Source organism: Electrophorus electricus, chromosome 22 (assembly GCF_041902795.1).
Source record: "Electrophorus electricus isolate QZ-2024a chromosome 22, ASM4190279v1, whole genome shotgun sequence".
NCBI lineage: Eukaryota > Metazoa > Chordata > Actinopteri > Gymnotiformes > Gymnotidae > Electrophorus > Electrophorus electricus.
Window position 1 is genome coordinate 18,355,358 of NC_137518.1, and position 24,643 is coordinate 18,380,000.

General features: G+C 45.5%; 4 protein-coding genes across 9 annotated transcripts in view; 2 read left to right on the plus strand and 2 right to left on the minus strand.

Moving 5' to 3' along the window:
* Positions 1-91: 91 nt before the first annotated feature.
* bysl (bystin-like) lies at positions 92-5,307 on the minus strand. The gene is made up of 7 exons (XM_027025412.3): positions 4,885-5,307; positions 4,222-4,378; positions 3,578-3,716; positions 2,497-2,630; positions 1,490-1,650; positions 849-951; positions 92-714 (listed from the first exon to the last, which is right to left on the minus strand). The coding sequence occupies exons 1-7, from the start codon at positions 5,156-5,158 to the stop codon at positions 363-365; spliced, it is 1,320 nt and encodes a 439-aa protein (XP_026881213.2). The 5' UTR covers positions 5,159-5,307; the 3' UTR covers positions 92-362.
* A 258-nt stretch (positions 5,308-5,565) lies between these two features.
* Positions 5,566-8,451, plus strand: med20 (mediator complex subunit 20). Of its 3 annotated transcripts, none has more exons than XM_027025413.3 (4): positions 5,566-5,657; positions 6,347-6,492; positions 7,290-7,543; positions 7,835-8,451. In XM_027025413.3, exons 1-4 carry the CDS (start codon positions 5,644-5,646, stop codon positions 8,057-8,059), a joined length of 639 nt encoding a protein of 212 aa, XP_026881214.2. In that variant the 5' UTR covers positions 5,566-5,643; the 3' UTR covers positions 8,060-8,451. The 3 variants fall into 3 exon arrangements, with proteins under 3 accessions (XP_026881214.2, XP_081561506.1, XP_026881215.2); XM_081705380.1 differs by having other exon boundaries at positions 7,290-7,405; XM_027025414.3 differs by having other exon boundaries at positions 6,347-6,459.
* Positions 8,452-8,814: 363 nt separating this feature from the next.
* Positions 8,815-17,291, plus strand: usp49 (ubiquitin specific peptidase 49). Of its 4 annotated transcripts, XM_027025430.3 has the most exons (8): positions 8,815-9,249; positions 10,109-10,218; positions 10,336-11,837; positions 14,685-14,889; positions 15,650-15,758; positions 15,868-16,073; positions 16,327-16,445; positions 16,793-17,291. In XM_027025430.3, the coding sequence occupies exons 3-7, from the start codon at positions 10,401-10,403 to the stop codon at positions 16,428-16,430; spliced, it is 2,061 nt and encodes a 686-aa protein (XP_026881231.1). In that variant the 5' UTR covers positions 8,815-9,249; positions 10,109-10,218; positions 10,336-10,400; the 3' UTR covers positions 16,431-16,445; positions 16,793-17,291. The 4 variants fall into 4 exon arrangements, with proteins under 4 accessions (XP_026881231.1, XP_026881230.1, XP_081561346.1 ...); XM_027025429.3 differs by having other exon boundaries at positions 16,327-17,291; XM_081705220.1 differs by having other exon boundaries at positions 10,167-10,218; positions 16,327-17,291.
* A 1,477-nt stretch (positions 17,292-18,768) lies between these two features.
* tmcc2 (transmembrane and coiled-coil domain family 2) overlaps positions 18,769-24,643 on the minus strand; it is a 6,141-nt gene continuing 266 nt past the window's right edge. The window contains exons 1-5 of the mRNA XM_027025427.3: positions 24,002-24,643; positions 21,854-22,243; positions 20,581-21,206; positions 20,192-20,327; positions 18,769-20,092 (exon numbers count right to left, since the gene is read on the minus strand). The exon at positions 24,002-24,643 is cut by the window's right edge and continues 266 nt beyond it. Of these exons, the coding sequence (XP_026881228.2) occupies positions 19,793-20,092; positions 20,192-20,327; positions 20,581-21,206; positions 21,854-22,243; positions 24,002-24,004 (1,455 nt within the window). The 5' untranslated portion in view covers positions 24,005-24,643 and the 3' untranslated portion in view covers positions 18,769-19,792. The remainder of the gene's footprint in view (positions 20,093-20,191; positions 20,328-20,580; positions 21,207-21,853; positions 22,244-24,001) is intronic.

Genomic DNA, 24,643 nt, shown 5'->3' on the forward strand with positions numbered 1-24,643 from the left:
TGGAGGACATGCATGCAAGTTCCACTGAAGAGAATTCAAAATGATCAATAACAAGAGGCTTCGCCACAGGATAAACAAAATATTCCAACAATTTGAACTTAAAAGGTATTATTATTATTATTTTACTTTTCACTTGTACATCATGATGACCACAGGAACTGTGGATGACCCCTCCTGTGCTGCTCTGACTCCTTTAGCAGACAAAGACATTTCACTGAGTCTTCATTTCCTCCATCCCCATGTTACATTCCACACCACCTAGTGATAAGAGTTTCATTTTGATTCATGGTTAGGGGAATTCTTACTTGGTGTACCTCTCCTGTGTTTAGCCAGGTGAGTACAAGGAAAGTGTCATTTGTTTTTCAGTCCAACGCCATCACTGGTGTGGCGTCTTCAAGATCTCTGGCCTCCGCGTTCTGCAGTTCCCGCCTGATCTCGGCTGATATCTGTGGGTGTGTCTGAATCTTCAGTAGCTCCAGCAGTGCCTCCTTCTGTTCGAATGGCAGGTCAGCCTTGTAGCGCTGCACCAGTATGAGGAGACACTGGTGCCACAACACAGGCAGAGTCCGTTTCTCAGTGCGGAAGGACAGGAAGTGGGCGACCAGCGCATCCAGAACCCGGAATGGGAGGGCATACTTCTTGTCCAGCAGCAGACGCAGGAAGATGCTGTTGGCCCCATTGTATTCCATTTCCGCCAGTTTCAACATGGCAGCACTGGAGAGAGGATAATTGGCATGTTTTGCTTATACAGAAAAAAATGCAATTGCACTCAAACAAGCTCCTAAACGCAGCTTTAAACTAAGATTTAGCCTGAAACAGCTGTGATGGACAGAGAAAATGTGCATCACCTGGAGTGCAGCACAGGAATGGAGCACTTAGTGAGGATGCTGCCAATGATGATTGCCTCCCTCAGAGTGCAGCTACCTGACTCACAGAGTGGGATAAGGATTCCTGTAGGTGACAGTGGAGGGAATTTAGTTACTGCCACTTAGTAAACTGATTAATTCATTTATTTTTGAATAGTCAAATCTACTAGATGCTCAATTCGGAGCCACAAAACAGACAACATTTCTGTTTTAGTCTAGTTATTTACAGACCTAAATTAGGTAACCAAGGTGCTGAATACCTGGCTCAGGGTGTTTTAGAGCTGGAACACCACAAAACCTGAACACAATTACATTTGCTCTTTCCATGCCCTTCAACAGTACTGACTGGACCGTGGCTGGAGGAACATTACTGCTACCTAGTGGCAAATATTTCTTTTTCTTCATTTGACATGTCTGAACCAGAGAGCACAAAGATGCATCCTACCTTACCATGGATTCAAATTCCAAATATTCTTGTGGGTAATGTAATGGGCAAAAACTGATATGAAAATATGTTTAGCTAACAAAAACTAGAAATATTCTTTACGATTGGTTTGTTTCTTTCTAAAAAAAAAATAATAATAATAATAAAGATGCTGCATTTCTGCTGTATTATGACTGACCTTTGAACCACGCCCCAGGCTTGAACAGGGCTTTCTTCAGGGCGCTGTATAGGTGAAAGTTGAGCCGCTTGTACTCTGCGATGTCATCCCTGATTCGCGGCAGCAGCACCAGGTTGTAGAAGCGCTGGGCCATTCGCTCTTTCAGGTTTGAGGAGAAAATCCTACACACACAGCAAAAAGATATACTAACAAGGCTATTCCATGTCAAATCACCCAAGCAGAAGAAGGGATGACAACACCACTTGGTGCAAATCTTGGAGTGTTCTTTGTAAAAGAAAACTGCACACCAGGCATTTGAACAAATGATTTCAAATTTGGAGCAAACTTGCAACAGTGATACAAATTAAATTCATCAGAAGGCAAAGCAACAATTAAATCCTCTAAATTGCCCAGGTTTTATCTTCACATGGTGTTTCACAGGGCTCCCATATTGATTTAAAGTTGATACCAGACAAGGGCACTGCATGATTTGACAAATCTTCTAATTGACAAATCCTTAATAAAATGTTCAAACGACCTCCAACGATACATTTACATCAAATGTGCCATTCAACTTTGCACATGACTATTATTTGAGATTATTAGGCCATTGAAACACTTAAGTGATAAAGAATTTGGATCATAGTTTAATGCAGAAACTTGGTGTTTTAGGCGCTTAATTTTGGAGTTTCAGATTTTTCCTTGATCATCTACATGCTGTGAATTCAAGATCTGCAAAGAGTGGTGTCGAGCTTCAGTGACATGACTTTGGAAGAGGCCACAAATAAGCAGTGGCCGAACGTCAAGAAAGATCAGTGAATGCAGCACTGCCACATGAGCAATGTCTCTACCCTCTCACATCAGCTGTGGCTGCTCTACACAACAGCAGCAGTGTGGACAAGAAGCACTGCCGTTCTTATCGGTACAGCTCTTTCCTTGTGCAGTCGCTGAGAGTGTGGCTCTGGCCTGACACACCAGCTCTGTGCTCACACAGGAGTGGCTCTACGTGAGGCTGTATGCTGCCGCACCGTGTGGCCTGGAACATGGCAGCAGCGCTCCAGCTCTCTGGCTCAGTGAGGTAGAGCACCTGCTCCCAGTTAGAGAGTGCCGGGATGATCTTAAAGGCTTTGGGCAGCTTTCCACTCCGATACTTGGACAGAACCTGAAAGAAGAGGCAGATTCTTGGTCAGGGGAGAACCAATGGTTACAACTTATTCAAAAATGTACTTGGTTATATTTCTCTTGCCAATATTATTAGTGACAATTAATTAGTAAGACTGTTACTATTACTGAGAGATGGAATAAAAGGATAAGAAGGTCCAGAGTAGTGGAGACAACAAGTGGAAGTGCTGCATAAGCATATTCTGATCTCTTAACACTCATCTTTCCAGTGCTGTGTATATTCTCATTGCCTAATGCTCAGTTATCCAGTGCAGTGTACAGATACTCTGGTCTCCTAACACTCATGCGCTGAAAATCAAAAATAATCAGTTTCTCCATCCCTTCATTCTTTACTCCGGATTTCTGACACTGCGGCTCAAACATCAGTGACAGTATGGTTATTATGATCATGGCCATGTTTGCATGCAGCCTAATATTCTCTCAGTGATCAAATTATTAGCTTGACTGAAAAACAAAACCTTCATTTAAACTCCTAAATTGGAATTCAGTAATCTGATTGAGCTCAATATGAATCGAATTTCAATCCATTCGAAAGGGTGCAGCAGCTAAACGGTTGGCAAGCTTCAACAAAACAGGAGTAGGCAAGGACACACACACACACACACACACACACACACACACTCACAGGACATGAGTAGGCAAGGTAACACATGCAACATGCTGAGAGGACTTTCTTTAATTTTATGGCATCTTTAATGCTAAATGAAGCTCCTCACATGCACAAAATTAATAAAAAATCTCAAAAGGTATGAGTTGTATAAATGATTTATCATTCCTGATTCAGTTAAAATCAGCTGCTTATCAAGACTTTTGTGAGCAACATGCATTTTAAATCTTTGTCACCATCTGGCACTGGTCTTTAACATCCCAATGCACACTACAGTAGTCCAGTCTATAAAGAGTTCCCTGCCAAGCATACAGCCTTACCTTACTGACCCCTCTGTACACTTCGATGACCCTGGGGTCAAGCTGGGGCATGGGTCGACCTGACACCTCTGACATCACTGTGCCAACCTCTGTCTGTTTCTCCGTTATCTTTTCCATGATGATGTCAGCTAAGGTGCGTCTGAAACACACCCACACATGCATGCAATATATAAGGAGGCTTCAAAGGATCTGAAAAGCATTTTTGATTACACTGAATGTATATAGCATATTATTTATTTTATGGGTAATTTATTATTTCATATAGAGGTGTGCGACAGAACAGTCATGTTTATACACATCTGACATGTGATATTGGTTTATCTTATTGAAAAAGGAATACCAAAAATGGGCTGAAAACATATTTATTCCTCATGCTACTGATGTATTTAGAGTTCATGTATCCAGAGACTTCCTTCACAATTTAAAAATAAAGAGAGAAGGTGAGAAATTGGTCACATGGAATGAAACTGTTTTTCTGAAATCACTGGTGGCAATGAACAGATCAGTCACACCTGTTACACAGCAGGCCATCCACAGAAGCTCAGCTCACTCCCTGGTGATCAGCAAGCTAATAAAACATATTGGTGTACAGCCTATATAGCCTTCAGTCATCACTCCCCTTATTTAGCTGAGGAGAAGCATACCTCACAGGTGGGTTCTTGTTCATGAACATCTGGATCGCATTTTCGTCCTCTGGATCCACCTCCACTTCCGCACCACCACCCAACCCATCCCCACCTGGCTCTGCGGTGCCCAGATCTGGCCACTCCTCATCAGATTCCCCATCTTCAGCGCTTGGGCCTGTGGATGCCGGAGTTATTTAGTCAGAGTCATCAATCCGTGGCTTTAATAACAACAACAACATTAATAATAACTGGTTTGACTTGAAGATAATGGTATAGGAAAGTCCTGGTTTAATGAAAAATAATACATAATGGTGGTTTTCCATGAGCAGTCCAAAAAAGAAGAGTGGTAAAGATGGTGAGGATTGGTGGGCAGTGATTTTCTTGGGAGATCTGAGCAGGTCAATGAACAGGCCCCTGGAATTCCATTGTACTCGAGCTACCACATCTACTGTAGGCCTTGGATGGTATTCAATAAGGAATGTTTTCCTGTCACCCTGGGTGTTGCTTCTTTAATGATTTTTGAGCGTCGATCATTCACCACACTTGTAAAACGTGCTATACTAATAAAACGCATTATTTATATTGTTGTTGCTGTTAAATGGCCGTGTATTAATCAACAGTGATTAAGCTATCTAAGCATTAGGGGTTGCTGGGCTAGTGATCTTGTTCCTGCATACTTACCAAGGACTGTGGAAGGCTTCTTCTTAACTTCTGGCGTCTGGCCAAACTCGATCTGGAGCTCCTCTTGTTGAATTCGTGCCTGCTCCAGGATCTTTCGAGACAAACGTTCGTCCACATACTCATCTTCTTCTTCTTGCTTTTTGTCTCTGGTTTTCAGGCGGCCGTGCGCCCGGACCGTGTCAGTCTGGAGGATCTGCTCGGCCAGAGGCACCGTGCCACCGACCCGCTCGCCTCCAACGCCTTTGGACTTCTTTATTTTCTTTATTTTCGGCATTGTAGACAACTATCGCAAATCTAACTGTGGTTACAGCAAACACCGCACATGAAAGCAGCAGCTACTTTACCGCAGTGAGGGCACACGCGGACTCCCTCAGAGCAAATGGCTCATCGTCACGCAGCGGAATTAGAGCGGCTGTACTGATCTGGGTACAGTGAGCCAGTCTTTCAGTGCGATAACCACGTGTCCCAGCATGATCAGGCCTGCTCCATGTTGTGTACGTTCCATCAAAAACGGCTACTACTCGTGTATCACTAGCTAAATTAATTATGTCATGCACGAAAACGTTAGTGCTGATGTTTCTAAATGAATATTAAAACAAATTATTTTTAACAAACTAAATTTGTCAGTTGTCAAATCTTTTATTAACTGGCGTCACAGCGAGAATAATCCGGAAGGAGTTACGGAATATCGGAAGTAGATGTTTCATTGCGTAGCGGCTTGAAGAGTCTAGTTTGAATACGTTTTGAGCGAGCTGTGAAATGGGGGTTACATGGTAAGATATATAAAGGTTTAATGTTTTACCTACTTGTATAGGCTTACGGTTGATTGGAATTTAATAAATGTCATTTACTTGACATATGTAAAAAAAAATTTAATCTTAAAAGCTATACTGGCGATCCTATTTTACCGAGCTGCGTTGGCTATCTAGCTTCAGCGTCTTGCCACCTTATACTTCTGAATTTACTGCCTACAACGATTCTGTTGTTTTGTTGGTGATGTTTTTGTGAATGTCTGTCTTGCTAAGGAAAAAACACTTACCCGTCTTACCAGCAATGTCAAGGCTTTATCGTCACGTCTTGTTATCTAACCTAACCGCTAGATACGTGGAGTAAGTGAAAATGCAGTAGATGTAATTGACAATTACTAGATAAAACTAGATAAAATGATATCCAGCAGGCTCTATCTTAATAAATGAAGCTAAAAGTTTGCTACTGTTATAATTGTCAGCATAGATGTCACCCTGGTGCCAGACATTGACATCACTGTCTGTTGCCTGCTTCTCTCTTGTCTAGCAAATCGAATTCTGCTCCGTAGGAATTAAGTCAATAACAAGCAACCTACATCTAAAAGCAGGAGAAATGCTCTGGCGTGTTAATTTTTTCACGCATGCAATAATTTGCTCTATAATTAAGCAAATAGTGCATCCATGTCTTTTTTACCGTGTGTGTTGCTCTGCTGCAGTGTGTGCCAGGTGCCAGTGGCTGAGGGTAAGAGTGTTCAGCAGACTGTTGAGCAGCTGCACAAGAAGCTGGAGCAGCTTGGAGCCATGAAGCAAGGCAGCTTCTTTGTGGACTGTGAGACTTATCATGCAACAAGCAACGCCAGTGGTACCTAACACCAACTGTATATGGACGTGAAATTGATAACAGGATGTTAAATGTCCATAACAATACACTGAAGTGTACTGTTGCACATCACTGATGTTAGTTATTTTGGCCAGTTGTCAATTTCATCTTCTAATAGTGCACATAAGTACTCTATGTGGCAGTATGAGAGGTTTATTACCAATCTGACCCAGTGTCTGCCAATCAGTGTCATATCTAACACACTGTAATAGCAAAGGCTGGCTAGAAGGATAGCAAGCCAGTGTTTCAGACATGAGACCTCTATGCTGGAAGCAAGAGTACCACATAGAAAATCAGATGTTGGCTGATAGCCAGAGTGCTCATTTAACCATAGGGTTGCTACTTTATCTCCAGTACCTTGGTTCCAGCTGAAGAATGTAAACATTTTGTGGATTGGTCATTAGATATTTTCATTTCATTAAAGATATGTTAATTCAGTCATATAAAGCTAATGGGATGAAATGCTATATGGTAAACTCAGCTGAGAATTTGCCTTTGCTGGATGCCATTTTCTTTTGCTGTGCTCTTAAAATGTGCTGTGTGGTCATGTAGCAACAGAAACATCTAAATACTGTATGGTTTTATTCTATGATTTTAGATTTTCCCCATAACTGAGTTAATAGCAAAATCCTGCTTGTGGTTTTCCTTTTTCCATTCTCTGTGTCTGACATTCTCCTCTCTACCACCCTGTGTGTTTGTTCGTACATACCTGTGCACTGTGTGTGTGTGTGTGTGTGTGTGTGTGTGTGTGTGTGTGTGTGTGTGTGTGTGTGTGTCAGGCCAGCCCTCTAAGCTCTTGTATGTGATGCATAATTCGGAGACCCCGCTGAGCTGCCTGGCTTTGTTCGAGGGTGGCCCGTTCCTCACGGCTGATGCCAACTTCGATGTCCTCATGGTAAAGCTAAAGAGCCACTTTCAGAATGCCAAAGGTCACAAGGTGGAGAGCCGCGGTGCCCGTTACCGGTACTGTGACTTCCTGGTGAAGGTTGGCACGGTGACCATGAGCTCCAGTGCCAGGGGGATTTCAGTGGAGGTCAGAGTTGCTCAATTCTATAACCAATAGAGCTGCTCTCATACTGAGTTACAACATAAACAAACAGAGCGGCCATCGAGATGAGAATCTATTTGTTTTAGCTCCTGAGTAAGAGTCAGTTCACAGAATTATAGTTCATCATAATTAAAATGGAATTCACTTTGATTTATTTTAAGTTGCATTCATTAATGCTTTTTGTGTGTGTGTGTGTGTGTGTGTGTGTGTGTGTGTGTGTGTGTGTGTGTGTGTGTGTGTGTGTGTGTGTGTGTGTGTGTGTGTGTGTGTGTGCAGGTAGAATACTGTGCATGTGTGGTGCCAGGTGACTGCTGGAACCTCATGAAAGAGTTCATGCAGAGTTTCCTAGGTTCCAGTGTGCCTGAGCTCCCTGCTGTGTTCTCCAGCAAGCCTGAGGGTCTTTTTGTGCCCACCGACTGCATGGACACCATGAGCCAGTACTTAGAACTGTTTAGCAAGGTGCGAAAGCAGCAGGTGCTCCCAGGAAGCAGCGTTCGGTGACAACCGGCCATGCCTGTTTTAATACGGACTGAACAAGCACACCTTAGGTGTCAGTGTTTTTTACAGACGGCCTGAACATATGTGTGCACACCAAGACTTCACTGTGGATGTTGGATTGTACATGCAGTTGTGCAGAAAGAAGTCCAAGTGGAAAGAAACAAAAGTATCCTGCAAAATGGCTCTTATGCTGAGGCCATTGTGGGAAAGGCAAGAATGAAATTCCCAGTTAATATGTCAGTTGTGTGACTAATTTCTTTTCTTTTTTTTTTTGTACTCTGCCACGGTTAATAACAAAACTCGACATTGTGATATGGAAAGAGTACTGTTCAAAAAAGAAATAAAAACTGTAAAATGGTCATTGTCACTTATTAAATTGGTTGTTCCATAGTGGCCACGGTGTACCTTTTCACACTACTGTTTGTGTAGATCTGTTTGTTTATTTTATTGCTGAACAAATACATCTGTGCTTTGTAAGGTTTGTAAGCAATAATGAAAACCACACTACCTCTTTGTTAAACAAATGGCTTTAAAGTGATTTTAGGATTTAAAGCATTACATCTGTAATTTCAAGAAAAAGCATTAACTATGTAGATCCGTAAAAGCTGATGTAGAGCATCAATTACTGAGTGCTATCCTGGCACAACTCTTCTTTGGTCCGCCCACTCTGAGCTCGGGAACGTAACCGACGTACCGGGAGCCAATGAAAAGCGAGGCTTTCCGGACGATTGATCGCTCTCACACCAATCAGAGCGGTCTGGTCGTGGCTCTGCGCGAGTTCGGTTGACCCAAAATCTGTGACAGCTCGCGCGTGCAGATGATGGCGGTAAATAAAAGCCGCACGCAAAACCGCAAATGAAGAAAATATATCGGCATCGACCGAAAAAAGCTCGTATTCCTTCTTCAAGCTCACTTTTCCTCAGCTTCTGGCTATCGTGGGAGAGTACACGCCGGGCCCTAAAGTTTCTGTTTCCGCGCTGTGTGGTTTGAGCGGGTCTGTGACTTTAATCGGCGTTGACCTCCTGGTGTTTTGTTTAAAGATTTAAAGTGAAGTTGAGCTGCGGCTCTCCCTTCAGCTGCCTACTCGGCACCCCGCGGCTCGGCGCCTCGGCCACGGCGGCGCGGGCGACTGACCTGCGAAGTTTCTGTGAGCGGGTTTCGGGAGGGCTGGTCTGAGTGTTCTTTGTTCTGGGGTGAGTACTGGGATGCTAGCTCGGCTAGCTCGTATAGCCTAGCCAGCTAGCTATCGATCGTCTGCATTGTCTTTAGAAGCAGGAAAATACCGGCAAACTGCTCCATCGGTGCCGCTAGCGGCGAAGCACAGCCATGTATGGGGCTCAGACTGAAATACCACATTGTTGGTCGGAAAATACAACTTGTCAGTAAACACGAAGTCACGTTGGAGGAAAAAAAAATCAACCAGAAGCAGCTTTAATAATGTGGTTCTCTGAAGCCACGTAGTTTTTGAAGCTAGCCTTTTAGCTAGCTACAAGTAGTCTGCAGCGCTAGCGTGCAGCGCTAACTTACTTAGCTAATCGAGTGTGCGTGATTAAGATGAATGTGACCACCTAAAGCGCTGGCTAGCTGCGAAGGTGAGCGGCAGCCCTGCTGTCGAGACGCCGACGGCTCGTGTTTCTCGAAAAAACATCTTAAAGGTAGATGGCTATTACTGCTACTTCGAGTGCAAGTGTTTAGTTTTATTAGGACTGCCAGGTTATTGGATTAACAGAAGCTATAACGGACTGGAGAAAAGAGAGATTAGTGAGGCAGTCAGCTAAATCAGACTTGCTGTGGGTTCCTGCTGAAACAAAGTCCTGAACCTCTTTGTCTTGCTTCAGCAGTTCGCACTGCAACTATCTGAACTTTTTGTAGACCGATGTGAGCCAGATATCTCACTTTTACGGAACTTGAATTCAATTGTTTCTTTATTTTTCATGCTATTATGTGAATTGTATATCAGTTTTTTTTAATTGTAAGGCCTCAACTCGTTCTGTGCTGTTGGGGTTTGTTTATGGTGCACCACCTGAAGCATGTTTACATTTTCCATCACAGTGTCACGCAAGGCTAATGCTGTTGACTTAATGTGAATGAAGAAAATTTTCCTTCTAAGGTTGTGATGCTCAACGCATGCCTATTAAAGCATTTATGAGACTACTTTCACGGTAAGTCTTTCAAACCATTCACTCTGTAATCTCCCCAGCACCTCAAGCCACTGTTGTGCTTTCTAGCTATATGATTTGTAATTGAGTGTGTCAGTACTTTTTTGTCCCATTTCCCAGGCTCAGGGTTGTCATGGCGCAGTGGTGTGGCTCTTGACTTTGAGACCACATGTGCGTTGGGAGAGATGGACCGCTGTAAGCACGTGGTCCGTCTCCGTGTGGGCCACGACCACTCTATCCTGAACCCTCTGAAATGGCGCTGCGTGGACTGCCACACCACCGAGTCTGTGTGGGCCTGTCTGAAGTGCTCTCACGTGGCCTGTGGTCGCTACATAGAAGAGCACTCCCTCCGGCACTACCAGGAGACCCAGCACCCACTGGCGATGGAGGTCAGAGAACTGGATGTCTTCTGCTTTGCCTGCGAGGACTATGTACTGAACGATAACGTTGAGGGGGACCTGAAGCTCCTGCGCGGGGCGCTGTCCACTGTGCGCAGCCCGGGACAACGCTCGATGCGTTCAGCGTCGGCTGGGGAGTGTTCTGTACGCGTGGTGGGGGAGGGGGCAGGTCCACGGCCAGCCATGCAGGTGGCCCTGCGGCACCGCCGAAGGGTGCTGCTAGGTGGTGCTCTTCGGCTGTGGAGGAGCCGGCAGCAGGAAATGCAGAGGAAGCGTGAGGAGGAGCAGAGGAGGCGTGAGGAGGAGCAGGAGCAGGAGAGGGAGGAGCTGAGAAGGCAACGACGGGAGGTGAAGAAAAGGCTCATGGGAGAGCAGGCCAAGGTTCCACCCAGGAAGAGCGCCCGCCTCCTCACACAGGCACCTCGCCCCACGCTCTCTCTAATCCCACGCAAGTTCCGCGACCCACCCGAGAGACCGCCTCCACCACCCAAACAGCCCCTGCAGCCCTTGTCCAACAAGCTGCTCTCCAACAAGCCCAACAAACCACTCCGAAACCGTGGCAAACTGCGTAGGTACTACGTTTCCCAGACACCCCGGCGCAGGCGCCTGGCACCGGGCGTCACTGGGCTTCGGAACCTGGGCAACACTTGCTATATGAACTCGATCCTGCAGGTGCTGAGTCATCTGCAAAAGTTCAGGGAGTGCTTCCTCACACTGGACCTGTGCGAGACCGAGGAGCTGCTGGCTAAGACCAAGCACTCGCAGGGCTTGCGTGGGGTCTCGGCAGGTGTGATGGGAAGTGCCAGTGCCCTCAGTGCCCTGGGCCGAATGGGGCGTGCGAGTGGTGCATTAGCAGTCACCGGAAACCAGCAGAGTAGCGCTGTGGAGCTGGTGCAACCGAATGAGCCGCGTTCCTCCTCCCGCCAGCAGGTGTCACTGTGCCATGAGTTGCACACACTGTTCAGGGTGATGTGGTCGGGCCGGTGGACGCTGGTGTCACCCTTTGCCATGCTGCACTCGGTGTGGAACCTGATCCCAGCGTTTCGTGGCTATGACCAGCAGGACGCCCAGGAGTTCCTGTGCGAGCTTCTGGACAAGGTCCAGCAGGAGCTGGAGTCGGACGGCAGCCGCAAACGTATCGTCATCCCCATCACGCAGAGGAAGCTCTCCAAACAGGTGCTCAAGGTGCTCAACACCATCTTCCACGGACAGCTGCTGAGCCAGGTGAGGACGCAGAAACTTGCTTTAGCGCACACATGCTCACTTCTGCTCCAAAACACTGGTGCCAGATGCTTATTTTTAATTGTGATTACATGTTTTTGAACAAGTTGGGCATTGTCTGGGCAGAATAATACCCAGAATAATACGTTGAATCATGTTTAAGTATGAGGGATAACTTGGAGAGTATTCTGGATTTCACCAAAACACATGCGTTCTGCATTTTACAAACTTTGATTCTACTGCTAGGGGTCTCCTGATTGTGGGTGGATAGGGGAGGGGGGGAAGGAGATGTGTAATACACAGTAAATCCAAATAAACCAGATTATTCAGACAGGTGCAAGCAAAGAAGTTCTGTTTATCTAGTATACAAGCCAAGTCATTTAAAGGACTAGTCCAGACTTTCCAACATTTTTCAGACAAGTCTTTTGTTGCATCTGTAGCATATTTTATTACTTCAGACAATTAATTTTTTTCTCTACATAGAACATAACACAAACATATTCATAACATGATTTTAGGGGTGGTGCAGTTAGTAAACGTTTTTGGACAAAGATATTTGGAACTTAAACGATACACATTTACATTTTTTTTCCCCCTCTCCAGAGAACAGATTTATTTTCCAGAGGTAATTATCAGAGGTAATGTGTTACTACCAGACCACTGTAAACACAGGCTTTGCCCCATCATGCATGGATACAGCAAAACCTTATGCAAAGCAACCAGAATTGGTAACCAGAATTTACTGTGTTGCTCAAATGATCGAATGTTGAATAAAACTACGAGAACAGTTTTTCAAAGGAATTCTCCCATGTATCATCCTAAAATATTTAGATTGTAATGGATGTAGGTTTTTTTATTATTGCATCATTCTCTTTTTATACATTTATTGAAATGATACAACAGTTTCCCTTAGCTGTCTGTTATAATGAATAAAAATAAAGAAAAAAAATTATGGCACTTCAAGTCCAAAATCTCAAAGTACATTTCTGTAACTACAAATCATGAAATGCAAAGTAAAATGAACTCAGTAAATGGTCTTGGGGCCATGCTAATCTTTAATATGGTTTTAAAATAACCTGTGCAGCTTGCATACCCAATATCATCTGGAGTACTTGTCCAGAGTTTAGGAGCCACATGAGGAAAACATCTACCACCTATGTTGCAAGTGATCCTAGAAACTACCAATAAATAGGCCCACCTCAGCTGAGCAGAGGTCCGGCTGGACTCTAATGGTTCTGGAGTTTAGCCAGATATGAGGCAGGGCCATTAAGAGCTCTGAACCGCAAACGCCAGGCTTTGTAGTCTGTGCAGGAAGCCAGTGCAAACTGAAGAAGACTGAGATGAAAATGTCTCCTATTGTACCGACTGTCTTAACGTGTGCTGGATCTGCTTTTATGTTGAGGACGTTACAACCGATCAGGTACCGTTACAAATTCAGTCTGAGCACGACACTGCTTAGCATGTTATCATGATAACAGCCAGGCTCGTTTGAGAGGTTTTATACAACGCTCAGGATTTAAACTGTAAAAGTTAAACTGTAGGTTAGCGTTTTTGATTTAACGATTAAGCCCATTATGTTGAAAAGCAATAATACTTGCACTCACACGTGTGCTGGTTTTCTGTGGTTGGATGCCCAGGGTGGGGAGCAGGTTAACTGTCTCCTCATGAGGAGTTCAATCACACAGTACTGTTAGCACTGCTCGTTACCATGGAGACGCGACCAACGCGGGTTTGTTTATTCATCCGCTCTTTTAAAAACTCGTTTCCATTTGGCCGTGACGTGAAAAGTTTGGGGTCGGGCAAAGGAGAAAACTCTCTGTAACAGAGAGAGCAGGAGTAACTGAACAAGTAAACACTTCTCTGTGTTCATGAAGATGATCACTCTATGGTTATATATGTTCAAGCCGCACAAAAATCGGAAAAGCTGATGTTTGCTGTTAGCTTGCTGAGATTTAAGGGGGACTGGAAATTTTGAAGACGCTGGAGAATAAATCCATATATGTAATTGTTGGCTGGAATGAATAACCGTCCTGTAATCGTTATCAGATTAAATTTCTATTGGTTTTGAGCAGAAGTCGAGTGAAGAGACTCGTGGTATTGGTCTCTGCACGGGTAGTGGCTGCTGTGTGTTTGGTGTGTAACACAGAACAGCAATTTACTGGCGAACTTCACAAGAATAATTATAAGGTCAATATTAAGGAAAAGAAGTACAGTTGCATTCAGTAATGACAAATGTAGACGAGTACCGTGCAGTTGAGAACCAAGATGATGACCAAGGGGCAATAAATGTCTCACTGAGAGACACTGACTATGTGCCAATAGAAGGAAAAATTAAATGCTTTAGTCTTATAAACGGATTCCTTTTTGTTTTGTTTTTTTAATAATTTGTCACATTCATGCATATCATCTGTAAAAATGGTATATATATAATGCATCCCAGACACACATTCCCCCAAACGGAACCACAGCTCCACAATGGTTTTTAATGAAAATCAATACATTGCCAATATTTTATCAGGCAAAATTCAAATGCAAGATATCGGTACAGAAAAACCTGATATTGTGCCATCTCTATCTGTAAATGCTAATAATGTGGCAGACTGTTGAAATGTGGCAAATGTTGAAAATATTTCTTGATGATGTATCCAGTATCTAATTGATGTGCTCAAAATGTTCTGTAGTTGACGTGTGTCTCACCTGTTCTCTGTAGGTCATGGGTGTCTCACGTTCTTTGTAGGAGACATTTCTGACGTGTCATGTGTTCTCTGCCTATTGTCTCTCACATGTACGCTGTAGATGGTGTAGGTCTACCGTATTGCCGTTGATGTGCATCTCATGTTTTCTCTGTAGGTGACGTGTCTGTCCTGTAAGCACAAGTCGAACACAGTGGAGCCATTTTGGGATTTGTCTCTGGAGTTCCCAGAGCGCTACCACAGCCTGGAGAAGCCCAGCGCAGCTGCCTGTCAACGGAGCTGCACGCTCACCGAGATGCTCGCCAAGTTCACAGAGACCGAGGCTCTCGAGGGCTGTATCTACGCATGCAACTTCTGCAACAGTGAGCACACGCACCATCTCCACCCATATTACCAAAAGGCACAAGACGAGTAAATTCTGCTTATCGTGGAAGGTGTAGCCTTTTATTATTTCTTTCTGTAATAATGGAGGGTGTCAATTAGAAATCAATCCATTTATTTCCGAGGCGTTTGGAAAGCCTCTATCCGAGGACAACCGCGGATGGTGAGGTCCGTGATTACCCACAGGCTAGCTCGCCCACTTGCTCAACAGGGCCAAGCCAAAGTTATTCTTGCGAGGAGAAGGCAAAACAAGAAATATCAACGCCACAAACTTAATTACACATTTGAAGGCACACCACCCTAACAGATGTGTGGAGTGTCAGCCAGACAAATGTGACTCAGGAGATGCCCCTTTTTTTGTTTTTGTTTTTTGCACACAATTGGAAAACTAAAATGATGCAGTTCTCTGTAATATTAGTCTGGTTGTCTCTACATTTTTATAAATTTGCGTGTATAGACATTTGGTATATACGTGCTTGGAAAATATAAGACATCGGTGCAGAATTTCCATATTGGTGCATTCCTAGTATGCACGGTTGCACTGCTGACTGGCTTTGACTCTTAATAAATCAGTTATCACATGTTAACATGTGGTTTTGGCATGGTGGCAAAAGGCTGCATGTCTGAGCTCATCAGGTTAACTGCCAGTGCTATTTCTGTGATCTTGTTCTTTTATTGACTGTAATTTGTTTGATGTGCTGCTGGGGGCGTGTGCGTTTGTGGTGCATGCGTGTGAATCAGGAAAGAGGCGCAAGTCTTCGCACAAGCCGTTGGCGCTGTCCGAGGCATGCAAACAGCTGCTGATCTACCGTTTACCTCAGGTGCTGCGGCTTCACCTTAAACGCTTCCGGTATGTTCTGCACCCTTATCCCTGCTCACTCAATTAACTACAGTACAATAAAGATGAAAGACATTATAATTTAATCTGTCTCTGTATGTGTGCATGTGTGTATGTATAGCTGGTCGGGCCGAAACCACAGGGAGAAGATAGGTGTCCACGTGGCGTTCGATCAGGTTCTGAACATGGAGCCATACTGCTGTTCGGACTCGCGCTCCTCTCTACACCGACAGGCCTACACCTACGACCTGTCTGCTGTAGTGATGCATCATGGGAAGGGCTTTGGCTCTGGACACTACACTGCCTACTGCTATAACACAGAGGGGGGTGAGTATAGTGTGCGCGCGTGTGCCCTTCTCGTGTATGTCTGTCTGTCTGTGTGTATTACTCTGTGTAATTAACTACGCCAAGCTGTACTGGATGATGCAAAGCTTCTTTTTTTGTGTGCCTTAATAGGCTTTGGTCAGAAAATATGGGCATTATTTCTGCTGTTTACTGAGCAAACCATACTGTAAGATTTGTTTACCACTAATGTTCTGTTCTCAACACTTAATGGCTTTTTCTTTGTGTGTGTGCATAGGTTTCTGGGTCCACTGTAATGACTCTGAGATGAACGTGTGTAGTGTGGAGGAGGTTTGCAGTACTCAGGCCTACATCCTGTTCTACACACAGCGATCATCTTAAAACTACCAAACACATGTATGTTTAGCTTGGCTACTCAACATGTGTGTTTAGGCTGGACCTTACGACTCAATGTGTGTGTTTAGAACATGCCCAGCTACCCAACACTTGAGTTTAGCTCAGGCCTAGCTACTCAACACATGAGTGTTTAGGAACAGCCTGACTACCTAACAGGATGAACAGGTGTGATAACCCAACACAGCTGTGCTTAGGTCAGGTATATTTCTCTACTGAGGTATTCTTAATCAGGGCCTGAGTCTTTTAGGCCAGGCCTGTCACTCAGCTCCATAGCCACACTTGGTCTCCTCAGACCTTATCTCAGAGATTTTTTTTTTTTCTCTTTTTTTTCTACACACTGAATTCAGCTGGTTCAGATCCACATGAAGACTCTGCTATAAACCTGCTCTCAGGACTCACCTCAGCTGCGAGTGAGCTGAAGGACTTGGAGGAGAGAGGGGTTCTCTGCTGGCACACTCAATTCACCAGGGCATTTGAGACCGGCCTCTGCACACTGGCCCTGACCTGCAGCACTGCCATTCGCTGCCGGAGAGTGGGGTCTGCTGGAGCTGGTTGCCAAGGTTATGGACTTGGTGCTGTTTGATGGGGAGTGGTGACGACTGCAGGCTAAGGCCAGTGCTCTGTGAGGCTGGTCACTTTTTTTGCTGGAAAACTGAAGGATTTTATGGAAGACAGACTGCTGGGTCCAGATCGGAGAAGGCAGACTGGAAGATGCCTCTGTCGACCTTTACCACAGGACAGGAAATGACACACTCCAATCAGGAGGTCCTCAGCTTTGTCATACGGTTGTTTTGTTTTTCTACTGTTGTTTCTAATGTGGATAGTAAAGTTTCTTTGCCAGGGAAACAGTGAGACCTGTGTTACTGTCCTGAGAATCATAAAGGGTGGGGGGGGGGGGTCATTTACATTAGTATTTACTGACCAGAACAATCTGTGTGCACGCGCGTGCGGGTATGCACAAGAAGGGTTGCTGGGGGGGGTGACTATAGGGGTCCTAAAATTCTCTGACCTCCAGTACCTTTTGTTCTGTATTGTAAGAGCACCTGTAATCAACTTTATTGATCACGTGCGTTTGGCCTGCTAGGGATTAAAGACGTACCACACGATTTCTGGGAGTTAGTCTTTTAACAGCTAGTATACAGTCCCAAACGTGATCAGATTAAGTATCTGAACCTGTGCCGGTTTAAACCACAACGTAGCGATATCTTCTCTCGAGGTGAATGCAGAGAAGGGAACTCGTGCACGCTACGTTTCGGCGGGGACGTAAAGCCTCGTGAGCCAGTACTAAAAACCGGACCGCGAGCGGCCGTGACCATATGGTGCACGAGGGAGGGTTTGTGTTCGCCTTAACTTTTAGGCAAACACTAAACCTGATTTTGACTCGAAAATTAAACGACGAGGATCACAAGGTGCGCTTCATTTTGGCTGGTGCACAGTAGAGGATCGGCCTGCAGAATAACATTTCCATTTATTAAAAATCTCAACAGACGAGCCAGCAGAGGTCGTCACGACGCAACAAGAAAATGCGGTAACCCAGTTTAAGGGCCGGTCAAATTAACACTTGACACGAGGCCAAAGTAAGTAGTAAACACGTTAAAATAGCGCTGTGGGACCGCTCACGGCGAGAGAACTAGATGTTTTTCTTCATTTGTGTTGCGGGGGAGGGGGGTTTACGTTCAGTGACGGTGTGTGACGGCACACTGACGCAAACTAGCACCGCCACCGCAAATGCAAATGACACCGGTTCGTCTTATTTTTAGCTGGGTGTTGTGAGGGATCAGGTGTAGTGCACACGTACGTCGCTGGCCTCTGTTGACCGACACATTAACGTTATAATATCTCAAACTAGTCCAGCGATAGCGATGACGTCCATGGACGCTCACATATCCAGGTGTCTTCGCGCAGGTACCGAAGAGTCTCGCCGATCCTCGCGAGGGAGCGTGATGCAATCCGACCGCGGATTAGAGAACGCGCGCGGAATAGAGCTACGGCACTCGTGATCGGGCTCGTGCTCCGCAGCTGTTCGTGCAAAGCATATGGTACTTGCAGTTTAGAGAAGAGCGCATGCCTGGCGAATGACTGCAGTCCCAGTCGCGAGAGGATGCAGCCTCATACGGGTGTACTTGTGATTGCGACGGATTTCGTGCCAGACATACATGAGGTCTGTATGAACAACTGGACTGTTATGTGTTGCTTGGAAAGATTTAGTTATGATTAGTATTGAGGATACCCATAGCAATAAAAAGCCATTTTGAGGCTCGTGGGAAGATTAATTAAAAACATGGACCGTCACCACTTTAAAAAAAACAACCACTATCACACGTTTGTTAATTTCTTTATTAAGATTACAACGGAATAGTGGGGATTAGCAAACTGGGTAGAAATATGAACGTTATGCCCAAATATGCCTGTGGTTCACATAGATGATGGCATTCATGACACTTTACAGCCAGTGCTTACAAAAGAGAAACGATGGATTTGAGTGTTGTGCAACTTTGTAGTATTGACTGGGGTGCTATTTAAAAATGTTCTTGTTCATGCTCTACTGTGCCGGAGTATAATTTAGATGTACACATAGTTATACTATTTGTTGGCGGTGTACTCCAATGAAAAAATAACCAGTGATTATAAACGTCAAAGGCGTTATCGTACAAAGACGCCTTCACCCACTACCCATTTACTAGAAAATAAATCCCCTCAGTACTAATGACATTTACTTTAACGTTAGTAGTGCCAGTGGGAGCAATGAAACGTGAGGTCGATGACAGAATGGTCAGTGGCCGTTTATTGATCACTTCCACTGATCATACTGAGAACGCATGCAAGAAGACCACTCACACGTTCACTTAACGTGCAATCCTCCTGAAACCATACAATCATGAAGTAACACATAATCGTGAAGTAAAAGCAAAAATGGTTTGAAAAAAATTGAAATCCTCGGATGTTTTCGATTCAAAGTGTGTTCTGTAGTGACCGTGGGTGACTTTGAAGGCAGGTGTCTATCACACGAAAGCCACCAACCTGGGCAGCAGGGCTGTGTGTGTAGGTCCTGCATGCTCAGCCAGGCTCGGCAAGGAGCTGCTTCTTGGCACCCTGATGGCCGTGATCAGGCCGTGATTCCTAATCCCACAACAAACGTATTTCAGCCTCTTCTAAGGTTGGAAAAAAAAGTATGCTGATGTCGTTTTTGTTTGTCCATCATCCTTTCAGCCTTTCTTTAAGGTTTTCAGGGGAAATAGTGTAATGGGATGTGTCCCAGCGGGATTCAGTTTCTGTGGTTTCAGTAGCAGTATACATAATTGTGCCGTGATTCTGGTACGAAGGGCAGACTGCCATGGTCGCATGACTCAGCCAGGCAGCAACCAGAGCTCCAGCCAATCCCAGTGCTTCCAGAAGGTGATTAAGAAGAGCGCGAGGGCAACCGTGGTAGCGATGCGGGCGCGACTCTTCATTAGCGGTGTGATGAAGCTGGCCATGGTGGAGACGAAGACAAGCAGCACTGCCATGAGTGCGAGGATGACGTTGATGAGCTTGCCGAGCAGGGCGCGGGCATTGGCATTCTCCACGCCCTCCAGCTGGACGACCTGCTGCTGCTGCTGCTGCAGCTCCAGCTTGCTGATCCGCGTCAGACATGACTCCACTGCCTCCTGCACGCACACACACACACACACACACACATGTACGTGCATCATCATAAATGCATCACACACACATCATGTCTGTGTGTCCCAAGTTAATCCATTCACCTGTATGTCCCTGGCTCTCTCGTAGGACTGGTAGGCCACCTTCTCCTCCATGCTGGCCAGCTCCTGCTTTAGGTTGCTGAGCTCATTTTGGTGCAGCTCACTCAGGTCATTAAGCTGTTCCTCTAGACGCTCGTACCTGACCAAGCACACAGACTGCGATTAGAAACACCTAGCACAAGTGCAGCTTACTGAGTGCCAGTGTACTCACAGCTCAGCCAGGAATGTCAGTTATCAGCTGGTGCTCAGTTACACACCTCCACCTCAGACACACATCTGTGCCCGCATTCAATCGGTCTGGGATACACACTTTAACTTTCTTTCCATTTGTAAGTAGTCACAGGCTACAGCACTGCTGCTTCCATAGCTGCCCACGCCCCTTAGGTTCCCACCTGTAGCGCTCCTCCTGCAAGCACTGGGTCATGTAGGAGTAGTCGCTCTGCAGCTGGTTCCTCAAGTCCTCCATGGCATCCTCCACGTGTGTTTGACTTGCCTTGATTTCCTGCAGGCCCTCTAGCAGTGCATCCCATGATGGAGACGAGTGGTGGTGATGGTGGTGGTGCCCATCCAATCGTGGGCTTCCCATGACCACACCCACCCCTGGCATGGCCACGCCTCCAGCCCCTCCCCCTCCGGAGTTGCTGCCGGCGGCGGAGCCAGAGGTGGCGCTGGAGCACTCATCTTCGCTGCCGTATTTGGGGCTGGAGACGAGGGTGGCGCTTCCACTGAGCGCCCTGGGCGTGTCCTCCGCATGCCCCTCCTCCAGAGTGTCCTTCAGGTGGGCGATGTTGTCGGCACTGCCAAACTTGTTGCGTATGAGGCTGGCGAACTCCCTTGGCTTTGAAACGACTGCTGCCGTGTGTGTGAGGGCCGAGACACCGCCCTTTACGCCCTCGACCACGCCCCCGACCACGCCCCCGCCAAAACCGCTGATGCCGGCACGCACGTTGGCGCCCACGTCCTTCAGGCCCTGCTGCATGTCTCGCAGGACATCTTTGGGCTGACGCGCAAGGCCGTTCTATCAGACGTGCACAGACGGAAGAAAAGAGAGAGGGAAGAGAGGACAGGGGGGAGAGAGAGAGAGAGCAGGGAGGGAAAGTGGAAAAGTGGGAGAAAAAGATGGGGTTTTGTAATGGAGGACAACTCCAGTAGTACAGAATATGAGAAAGTACAAGAAACAGGCTTTCTCTTTCAGTGTAACTATTCATAAAAACATCTGAGATAATCTGTGCCTGGTCCAAACATAAACATCAAACCTTTTTGTAAATCTTTTCAAAACCTTTTTGTTATTACACAGTCAAGTTTTGCATATATTCAAAACAGTAAACAGTAACATAGAATATATGACACATGCTAAAAGTTGTTTGCAGTACTGAGTATCTGTTTGCCGTAATGTTTAATTCATTCAGTTTACAATGTGTATTTATGTATATAACTACCTATATGTATTAAGATTGTAACCCAAGTCGTAAACCCAATCCTAATTCTAACAGTATTCTGAGCAACCAAAAGGAGGTGTGCGCTTTCAGTATTACTAAATTAAAATGTTTAGCATTTGTGAAAAGTGGTTTAACTTGACCGGATAGCTTACCACTCTATTTATCTAGTTATCCTGAATAGTAGATTGTAATCATAAAACACATGCGCACATGCACAGAGACTCACTTGCTCAATCTCCTTGAGCTTCCTGTGGTAGTGTTCCAGCTTCTTATGCAGGTGAGCAATGGTCTGTGCTGACTTCTGGTTCTTCTTCTCAAACACCTGTTTGATGCGTGAGGCCTGCTGCCTGTCAGCATTGTGGGCCAGTTTCAGGTATTCTGCTACATTGTTGTCACGAGCCTCCTGCTCCACGCGGATCTGCTCAGTGAGCTTCAGTATCTTCTGCTGAAGATGCTCCAGGGCGGCGCGTGTCCGCTGCACCTCCCCCTGCACCTCCCCTGACCCTGACCCTGACCCCGCCCCTGACCCCGCCCCCTCAACACTAATGTTTCCATCTGAGCCTCCATGGGCTGTAGATGGAGGCAGGCCCAGCGTTGACACCTCACTCTTATCCAGCTAAGACACACACACACACAAACACAGGCATACAATCAGAGATACACAAAAATACAAACAGCATTTCTTAATTTTACCCAAAATTAAACAGAGAAGAGTGAGTATTGCCTAGTTGTAGAAACACAGATGCACACCACCTCTTCTACATTATACAAAAATCAGCCTTTAACTAACCATTTCAGAAGTCCCAGATCTACAGGATTAGACTGAACAGTCATTCACATACAATGAACACAAGCAAAACAACATTAGAGCTGTTACTATCATTAATCATTATCTCCAAGAATAAATCAATAGTTCAATAAATAATTGAAGCTCACTATTAAAGTCTAGTGTGTGCACTATTATCACTGAAGACTATCAAAAAGACTAAAGACTACTAAACATTCACAAAATCAGCAGTGTAATATCAGTTAGTGCGAATATCAAATAGCATAGGTTTACAAGTGTGTGTGTGTGTGTGTGTGTGTGTGTGTGTGTGTGTGTGTGTGTGTGTGTGTGTGTGTGTGTGTGTGTGTGTGTGTGTGTGTGTGTGTGTGTGTGTGAGTGAGTGAGGTGGAAATTTCTCTTGGTGTACTGTGTATAAGCAACTGTGCAGTGTGAGCTACTGTAACCAAGAACAATACAGCCTGACTGATTATTATTCTGATTCTGATTCTGATTTATGGAGCACTATGGGACACAGGAGCATGTAATACAAAAATACATCTAATTCAGGACTAATCACTAAAAAGAACCACAAATCTACTTTCTAATAAAATGTAAACAAATACAAATAATATAAACAAACACAATGTAAACAAAGTTACATAAAGCATGTAAAACACTACAGGAATCACATTTCCTCTGCCTAGCTCAGAGGACTGTCTCCTCAGCCATAGTAAAGGCACAGCAAATAGCACACACATTATCAACCAGTAGACACAGAAACACACCCTTCACCACCCATCACATGACTGACAACCCACAGAGTTACACATGCACAGAGAAACATAACTTTCTACACTTTAAGCATGCACACATGTCCAAAGTAAAGATGAGGCCAGCCCAGGACTGTCTCTGCGTGTGTCTCTCTGATTTATCAGCAGCAGTGTGCTAACATGAAGAGAGAGAGAGAGAGAGAGAGAGAGAGAGAGAGAGAGAGGAGACAAAAGGACAGGGAGATCTACAGAGCTCTGCTCTGCTCTGGTATTCCTCCACAGGCAAGTGCCTGACAGGTTTAGAAACTGGGTTACGCTGGCAGTGCTGAATCACAGAGCCCAGTTCCCTGAGCCATCAGTCTGTTTCCACGGCACAAAGACTATGGGCACTGAACACAAACATACACATCATCTGCAGCCACATGCCACTTAAATGAATGCTGTTCAGGCCAGAATCCTCATTGCTCTTTCTGTGTGTCTGTGTCTGACACACAAAGACACACACACACACACACACACAAAACAAGCAACAATGGCTGCAGCTACAATCCAGCAATAAGTGTGAAAGGGCTTATGCTAGAGCAAGGCAGTGAATGAATGGATGGATTGAGAGATGGAGGGATGGATGGATGGATGAAGGGATGAACATATGTTTGAATGACAGCCTTGCGCTAGGGACAAGCGCAAACACTGCGAAGGTGCATCGATGTGACGGTGCCTTCACAAATGTGCATGACACATACAGAGCATCATGGGTAAGAAAAGTGAACGATGATTATTTTGATCCAGGGGAGAGAGAACATGAGTGTGATGTGCAGATTAGGTTAGATAACATTACCATGCTATTTAGTCCACGATTGTTAGCACCGTGCAGCTATGTTTGTAAGGCCCATCCCACTCTCCCTCTTTCGCTCTCGCTCCTCTATCCCCCTCTCCTCCCCTCTCAAAATCCTTCCAAATCCTCGTAAGGCAACCAGTGCTCTCTTTGCGTCACGGCTCTCTGCTTGGGGCTGATAGTGCAGAGGCTGCACCTCCTCCTAGCCATCCCTCGCTCCTCTCCTCTTGCTCTTATCACGTCTTCTCCCTCTGTTTGCTCTTCCAGGTAGCGCAGCGATGTAGGCAATCCGTCACAGACACCACGGCTGCTCCAACACATATGACAGAACGAGGGAGAGAGCGAGGGAGGGAGGGAGGGGAAGAGATTGGCGCAGGCGTGTAGATGGCTCTGAATAGAGGGAGGAGCAGACAGAAGGGGAGAGGAGGGATTAAATGGACACTGTCATACTGTGTCTCAGATCTTTTTGAAAGCACTCAACGTGCACAGACATGCCAGCTTTCAAGTATAACCAGGCACACACACACACACTCTTGGTTAAGCAGTTCCTCACAAAGCTAACAGCTACAACGGTCTCAGCACTGCAAAATGTGGGGCTGCCAAGAGCTGCTAACGGTAATGCTAACAGCAGAGGGAGAGCTTGTC